Here is an 8,289-nt window from a genome sequence, read left to right as displayed (position 1 = left end):
CCTGCAACTATTTTCCATGTTTCTATGTCTGGCGCCGACAAAGTTACAAAAGTTCACCAAACAGTCCCATCTAATCCCTGTTGTCACACATGGCAGTAATCAAATCCCCCCTCCCCCCACCCTCTCCCCCCCACCCCCCTCTCCCCTACCCCCACCACCAGGCCCCCTCATTGTTTGTGGCAGCTCCCTGCCCCCCATTGTTCTCGACCGGGTCCGAAGGAGCATGTGGGAATGCACTGAAGTTCTTCAAGGTGAACAAAGTGAAATCACAAGAAGTCATAGCAGGACGAGATCATTCAGCCCCTCATGGCAGCTTTGTCAATCAGTAAGATCATGACTAATCCTAGCGTTAACTCCACATTCCCTCAACAATTGTCAACTCTACCTTGATTATGCTCAGTGATTGTGTCCCCACAGCCATGTTGGGCAGGGAATTCCAAAGATTCAGCATCCTCTGGATTGGCCCAATTTTAAACGGCCATCTCCATATTCTGAACCTTTGGCCCTTTGTGGAGACAGCGATGTCAAAGGGAGGATTGAAGTCACCTCCAAACTCAGCCTCAGTTGCACAAGTCAGCATTTCCTTCAGAAGAACAAGCAGGAGGAACCAACTCATTTGTGTCACGTCACAGAAGAATATTATTAGAATTCCTGGTAACTTTCTTCTCTCAATATAAAAATGGGATTGAGGAACCTAACTGAGGAACAGAACATCGGCGGTCTTGAATTCTTTTTTTCACTCGAACCCAGAGTGCAGTTTTGCACAAGATTCCTCCTTGTGGAATTTAGCTCTGAGAGACTGTGTTAGAGGAGTGAGAGCGAGTCTGATCACCCATTTACCAAACAGGTGATGAAGTTTACTCTGTGCATTCTGCCCATGGGGTTTGGTAGTCCGGCCTGGTTCCTGCTCTTGGCAATCACCTACCCTGGGACAGTGCAGGGGAAAGTGGTTGCAGATTTCCAACCATGTCAGCAGTTCTTCAAGGATGGGTTCGCGCCCCGGGGATTTGAAAATGACGAAAACAAGCACAGCATAGTCAAGATCTGCCAGATGTACAAAAATGTCTCTCACTTTGCCACCCTGTACCGAAAGGACCTGCGGATCCCAGTCTATTCTGCCTACAGTTATACCTACTCCAATCCACCAATTGACCCTTGCAGACCTGGCTGCTGGTTTTATGAGCCTCAGGTAAGAGCAACTGGTTAAGTCTGTGCCCATGGGCATTCTCTTTGTTTTTGCGTAATGCATTTGGTATGTTTCAATGAAATCCCTGTCATCCTTCTAAATTCCAGTGAGTACAGGTGCTGAGCATTCAAACACTCCTTATAGGTTAAACTAATCATCCCAGGAATCATTCTCACATGGCAGCAGATCCTTCCTCAGATATGGGGCCCCAAACTGCTCACAATATTCCAAATGTGGCCTGACCATCATCTTATAAAGCCTCAGCATTGCATCTTTTTATATTCTAGCCTTGAAATGAATGCTAACATTGCATTTGCCTTCCTTACTACCGACTCAACCTGCAAATTAACCTTTTGGCAATCCTACACCAGCACTCTCAAATCCCTTTGCACCTCTGATTTCTAAATCCTTTCCTCATTCAGAAAATAGACCTTTATTCCTTCTACCAAAGTGCATGACTGTACACTCCGCTACCCTGTTTTCCATTTGCCATGTCTTTGCCCACTCTCCCAACCTATCTGAGACCTTCTGCAGACTCAACACTACCTGCCCCACCACCCATCTTCATATCATCCGCAAACCAGGTCACAAAGCCATCAATTCCTGGACCTGGTTCAGTGCAGTGGGATTCTATATAGGAACAGCGACTTTCCTTGATTTTGTCAGCTGCTGCCAGCAATGATGTCTGAAGGTGTGAAAGGACAGAGAGACTGAACGAAAATTAGCCACAGGCATCACTACTGACTGAGTCAAAGCACCCAGCAAGATTCCACAAATAGACAATAGACAATAGGTGCAGGTGTAGGCCATTCGGCCCTTCGAGCCAGCACCACCATTCAATGTGATCATGGCTGATCATTCTCAATCAGTACCCCGTTCCTGCTTTCTCCCCATACCCCCTGACTCCGCTATCCTTAAGAGCTCTATCTAGCTCTCTCTTGAATGTATTCAGAGAATTGGCCTCCACTGCCCTCTGAGGCAGAGAATTCCACAGATTCACAACTCTCTGACTAAAAAAGTTTTTCCTCATCTCTGTTCTAAATGGCCTACCCCTTATTCTTAAATTGTGGCCCCTGGTTCTGGACTCCCCCAACATTGGGAGCATGTTTCCTGCCTCTAACATGTCCAACCCCTTAATAATCTTATACGTGATAAATGATCTGAGGCAAGGTTTGAATCGGGAAATAGATACACTATCACATGTGCTTGTGTGTAAGTATTCATGTGTGTGTTTCAATGAACTATGAACAGTATAACTCGGAAGGAGTCTTCTCCCCAAACTTGCCATTTCACCTCTCTTTTCTTTTAGGTCATGAATTAAAACCTGATGTTTTTCTCTGCCCTAATATATCCTATCAGACTTGCTATTGAATTTTGTTTTAAGTACTGTTTCTTTTGGCAGAGAACTTTATATTTTTACACAAAATGCTGGAGTAACTCAGCAGGACAGGCAGCATCTCTGGAGGGAAGTAATGGATGACGTTTCGGATCGAGACCCTTCTTCAGACCCGAAACATATATAGACCTGAAAGGCATCCCTTCCTTCTATCTAGGGATGCTGCCTGTCCTGCTGAGTTGCTCCAGCATTTTATGTCTATTTTCAGTGTAAACCAGCATCTACAGTTCCTTCCTACACATTATATTTTTACATATTACAGGAAATAATGGATATTAGATTAATGTAGGGAAGTGGCATGGAAATAGAAGATCAGTCATAGTCTTACTGAATTTCAGAGCAGGATGAAATTGATTCCACATTACAGCCACTCTCTGACTGCAAATTGTCCTCTCCAAAACCACTGAAGGACATGGAACTATAGAAATGTCATTGTAAGAAGGAGGGTATTCAGCCCAATTTCCTGCCAGTTCTTGGTAAAGCAATCCTATTGGTATCATTGGCCTGTTGAGTGGTTCCATTATTTTACCTGATTTTCAGCATCTGCAGTTTTAAAATAATTCTCAGTCCAATTCCTTTCCTGTCCCTAGAGTTCCAAAATTACCCCCTCTGATGCCCTTCATCCCACACTCAGCCGCCCTTGCTGAGTTTAAAAATATTTCTTCACACCCACCCAGTGACTTTGCTCATTCAATCCTCCAGATCTGTCCCCGAATTGTCAGACGTGATTTAGAGCAGCTTAAAATCGGCTATGCAGTGATCACAAGTTGAGTTTAGTTTAGAGATACAGAATGGAATCAGGCTCTTCGGCCTACCGAGCACCCTGACCATCGATCAACCATTCACAATATTTCAAAGTCATCCTACCTTCGCATCCACTCCCTACAAATTAGGGGCATCTTTTACAGAGGCCATTTAAAGTAGAGACCCTCATGTCTTTGAGATGTGGGAGGAAATCAGAGCACACAGTGAAAACCCACGTGGTCACAGGGAGAACGTGCAAACTCCACACAGACAGCACCCAAGGTCAGGTTCGAACCGGGGTCTCTGGCGTGTCGGTCAAATAATAGACAAAGTATAATTACAAAATAATAATAATTATAACTTTTTAAAGGATTACCTTTAGCTTTCATTCAGTTTTCGTTGACCACCTATTTCCCTCCACGAGCAATTTTATCCATAACAGTTGATCCAGGAACTGATATTAATTGAGATCTCTTACTTGCTGATTATATCAATATTTCAAATACTGTACACTGATCTCTGTTGGTTTTAGATTGAAAGTCTTTCCAACAACGCTAATATGCAGAACACCCCAATAAAGACCAGTGAAAAACAGGCAATGGATGCCAATTACAAGCAATCAGGTTACGATCGAGGGCATCTGTATCCGTTCTCCTTTAACCATAAAGATAGTGCGACAGCCAGCTGTACCCTCACTAATGCCGTTCCCCAGAAACGATCAGCCAACGTGAAATGGTATCATTACGCTGAGAAAGCCGTGAAGGGACTGACAAAAGATTGCCACAACACCGGCCGTCGGATGTACCTGGTAACAGGCTCTGGCGATTACAATCATGGGAAGATGAATGGTACGGTTTCAATACCCGGGCTGCTCTGGACGGCAGCTTGCTGCACGTCGACCAACAACCAGAACGATGTCTGCCTGGCTGAAGAGGTGAAAGCAAACCGAAATCCACAAACTACCAATGAAGATTTCTCCATTGCGTTCGTGGGAACGTTTTTCCCGAATGTGAGCATTGTCAACATGTCGGTGTCGACGCTGGAGAGAACGCTGAGAGTGAGGATCTTTAACAAGTGCAAGGGTGCAACCAGCGAAATCCATGAAAGGGTGCAACGTTTGCTCAGACACAACGTGAGTGACAAGAACACGAGGCGTCAGAGAAGAAAAGACCTGCGGAGATTTGTCAGCCACTCAAAAAGAGGAAGGAGCCAGCTGAGAACCCGAGCGGCGCTCTGTTGAAGCCGGTAGTTTGTTAGCTGGGTCACACAGAGCCTTGAAGACTCGATGGTCCGAATGGTCTTCCTTCTCCTCCTTCAACCTCCCTCTAGCCCTCTAGCCCTGTCGCGTTCACCTACTCTCTCTAACTTCAAGTGATCCTTGCTTTCCCTCTCTCTCTCCATCCCTCCACCATCCTAGTTCTCCGATCAGTCTGACCGGCCTGATTAAATGTGTATCTTTATATCTTTACCTTGTCACCCTCCCGTAGCTAAGAGACACACACTTATGAAATGGTGAGGGGTGAAAACGAGATATCAAAGGGGAGGGGGGTTCAAGGAAAATGTAGAATAGATCTTGCTTTCCCCTGACCCTCAGTCCCGAAACGTCATCCATTCCTTCTATCCAGAGATGCTTCCTGTCCCGCTGAGTTACAGGCATTTTGTGTCTACCTACTCAAGGGGATGTTTGAGACGGAGGGGGAGCTTAGGTCGTCATTCATCTGGTCAGGCTGGTCTATCATCAAGTCCATCCACCCACCTTGCCTCTCACCCACTAAGACCATAAGACAGAAGAACAGAATTAGGCTATTCAGCCCAACGAGTCTGCTCCGCCATGCGATCATTGCTGATCTATTTTCCCCTCTCAACCGTATTCTCCTGCCTTCCCCCCATAACCTTTGACGTCCTTACTAAGCAGTAAACTTGCCTAACATTGCTTGCTTAACAGTACATTCAAATTTCAGGCTCTGCATTTGCAATTCACCTCCAGCCTTTTGAGAGGAGCGTTTGTTTTAGATTTCAAAAATAAACTTTTATTCGCAATAAAAAATATATACAAAAACAAAAACCATGCAAAGGTCTTTATGCATTGTCTCTGGGATCAATATTGCTGAATTGAATTACCTTTATTGTCATTCAAAATTAATTGAACGAAAATCATTTGCCACGCAGCCACAACAGTACAGAGTAAAAGACACAAGACACACAATTTTAACACAAACATCCATCACAGTGACTCCTCCAGACACCCCTTCACTGTGATGGAAGGCAAAAAAAAATTCTTCTCTCTTCCCCCATGCTTCTCCCACGGACAGATAGTTCGACTTCTGCCGAGGCTCCCGACTCGCGCAGCCCCCGCCGGGCGATGGAAGGCCCCGCGGTCGAGCCGTGCGGGGCGATGGAAAGTCCCGTGGCCGAGCAGCGCCGGGCGATGGAAAGTCCTGCGGCCGAGCAGCGCCGGGCGATGGAAGGCCCCGCTGCTGAGCCGCGCCGGGTGCTGAAAGGCCCCGCGGCCGAGCCGCGCCAGGCGCTGAAAGGCCCCGCGGCCAAGCCGCGACGGGCCGAGCCGCACCTCGAGGAAGAGATTTAAAACAAAAGAAAGGTTTCCCCCACCACCCCCCACATATACACAGCTAAAAATAAACTACTACACACATCTAACACTAACACATAGACAAAAAAAGAAAAAGGACAAACAGACTGCCAGCGAGCCGCAGCCGCATGGCAGCGCACCATCTTGCTGGTGTTATACTCAGTAGTGTTATCAGCTTCCTTTACCCCTACACATTGCAACATTGACACTCGAGTGGACCCCTGGAGTGGCATCCCTTCCCTGTTTGGGGGATGTCCCCATCGGATTCAGCCCTTCAATGTCCAGCGGCGCAAGGACCCTAGCTGTGGTCTTCCCCCTGTTATGGGAATAGCGCACCCGGTGATGCAGTACCGGGGATATATTACCCATGGGGCTGTAGCCAAAGGGATCCTGAATTAAAATGGCTGAACCCAAGACTCCAGTGTAAAGCCTCTGTTAATTAGTTGTGTAGCTGTACTGTAGCAGGTTACAGAAAGGAAACACACTAACAAAACACCCCCCACAGAGCCTTCAGGTTGGCTGCACTGAGCTTCAGAGCGTCCCTCAGCACGTATTCCTGAAGTCTGGAATGGGCCAGTCGGCAACATTCCATTTTGCAGACATGACACTGTGGTTCAATGGTTCATGGTAGAAGACCAGCAAGTTTCCGGCAGACCAAAAAACGTCTTTCACTGAAATAATGGTCTTCCAGCAGCACTTGGCGTCCATCTCTGGGGCTGTCCCTGGGAATAGGCGCTAATTCAGAGACTCCTCTGTTACACAGCTGCACAGGGCGAACCGTGACAAGGACCCTTGTGTCTTTCTCCAGACCTTCTTGACAAAGTCACCCTCTGCTAAGAGTGGGCAATCGTCTGTCCTCCATAGCAGCCATCCCGAGGGCATCGTACTTTGGGAATAATATGGACTGATGGTAGAAGAAGGGTCTGACTGGGAGGGTCCTCTCAACACCAGCCATGTGAACTCTTGGTGCTTGTTGGTGAAGTCTGGCATTGAGGCATTTTGCCAGACAAACTGGGCAGTCTGCTCAGGAAACCACCCGACAGGATCCATTGAGTCTGCAAGATATTCCCTGCTAACCACTGCCCATGGGCTTGTGATGAAAGATATTGGTCTGGAAAAACTTTTTCACAAAGGGCAGGTAATGCGGCGATGTCCACCTGACTGGGCACATTGTACAGGTAATGACGCGACGTTCATGTTGTTTGACTCCACGCACAGCCTGATGCAGCCATGCACAAACATGACCATCAGAATGAGGGCGATGTTGGGTAAGCCTTTGCCCCAGCTGTCTGTGGACTTGTGCACAGTGCCCCATGGAACCCATTCACACCTTTGATCTCAGATAAACTGAAGACAGCCCAAACAACCCCTTCCCCAGGGACTTTCCCCAGCACCTGCAGGAGATGCAACACCTTATACCTCCTCCCTCGACTTCATCCAGGGACCCTAACAGTCCTTTCAGGTAAGGCAAAGGTTTACCTGCACCTCCTCCAACCTCATCTACTATATCCGATGCTCTGGGTGTGGCCTCCTATATATCGGCGAGACCAAGCGTAGACTTGGCAAACATTTGAATATGTTTGAATATTATTAATTCAGTGCATTTGAAATAGTTTTTATTCCATATCAAAATCAAGAGTCAAGAGTGTTTTCATAATAGGTTCATAGGTTATGGGAGCAGAATTAGGCCATTCGGCCCATCAAGTCTACTCTGCCATTCAATCATGCTGACTAATCTTTCCCTCTCAGCCCCATTCTCCTCCCCACACCCTCACTATCCGTCACTCTCCACCCGACACCCTTACTATCCGTCGATCTCTTCCTTAATTTTATTGTCACGTGTCCCCAAATGGAACAATGAAATTCTTACTTGCAGCAGCACAACAGATATGTAAACTTAGTACTCAATAGACTCCTCAATAAACAACACAGAGTTCAATACATAAAAATAAACAATATAAAGCAAAGACTAAAGCGATACCCCTAAGTCCTGAGTGTAATCAAGGCAGTTTGCAGTTCAGAGTTTGTAGTGTTCAAGAGGCTGATGATTGTAGGGAAGAAGCTGTTTCTGAACCTGGAGGTTACAGTTTTCAGGCCCCTATACTTTCTTCCCAATGGTAGGAGAGAAATGAGAGTGTGATCAGGGTGGTGTGGGTCCATGATGATGCTGGCTGTGTTTTTGAGACGCAGATCCTATAGGTCCCTTTGATGGTGGGGAGAAAAGAGACTTAGTTATGAAAGTAAAGCCTGGGCTCAGCATGAATATTTCAATCTACAGCCCTTCAAAGCACAAACAGCAAGGTGCCTAGCACTGATCCCTGACGCACACCACTAGTCACAGACCTCCAGTTCAAAAAACAACCTTCCACCATC

The 8,289-nt window shown here is 46.7% G+C and overlaps 1 protein-coding gene across 1 annotated transcript; it reads left to right on the top strand.

Annotated features, from left to right (window-relative positions):
* The first annotated feature begins 665 nt into the window (after positions 1–665).
* LOC144596716 (endonuclease domain-containing 1 protein-like) lies at positions 666–5,381 on the top strand. The gene is made up of 2 exons (XM_078405435.1): positions 666–1,189; positions 3,859–5,381. The coding sequence occupies exons 1-2, from the start codon at positions 851–853 to the stop codon at positions 4,564–4,566; spliced, it is 1,047 nt and encodes a 348-aa protein (XP_078261561.1). The 5' UTR covers positions 666–850; the 3' UTR covers positions 4,567–5,381.
* The last annotated feature ends 2,908 nt before the right edge of the window (positions 5,382–8,289 follow it).

The sequence above is a fragment of the Rhinoraja longicauda genome, chromosome 9 (assembly GCF_053455715.1).
Source record: "Rhinoraja longicauda isolate Sanriku21f chromosome 9, sRhiLon1.1, whole genome shotgun sequence".
Classification (NCBI taxonomy): Eukaryota; Metazoa; Chordata; class Chondrichthyes; order Rajiformes; family Arhynchobatidae; genus Rhinoraja; species Rhinoraja longicauda.
This window is presented reverse-complemented; position numbering and strand designations above follow the sequence as displayed.

What these genes read in the sequence shown, in the direction of transcription:
- LOC144596716 (XM_078405435.1), top strand. Translation starts at nt 851, where the DNA reads ATGAAGTTTACTCTGTGCATTCTGCCCATGGGGTTTGGTAGTCCGGCC. An exon ending in GCTGGTTTTATGAGCCTCAG is followed by an intron (nt 1,190 to 3,858) that starts GTAAGAGCAACT and finishes TGTTGGTTTTAG; the next exon opens with ATTGAAAGTCTTTCCAACAA.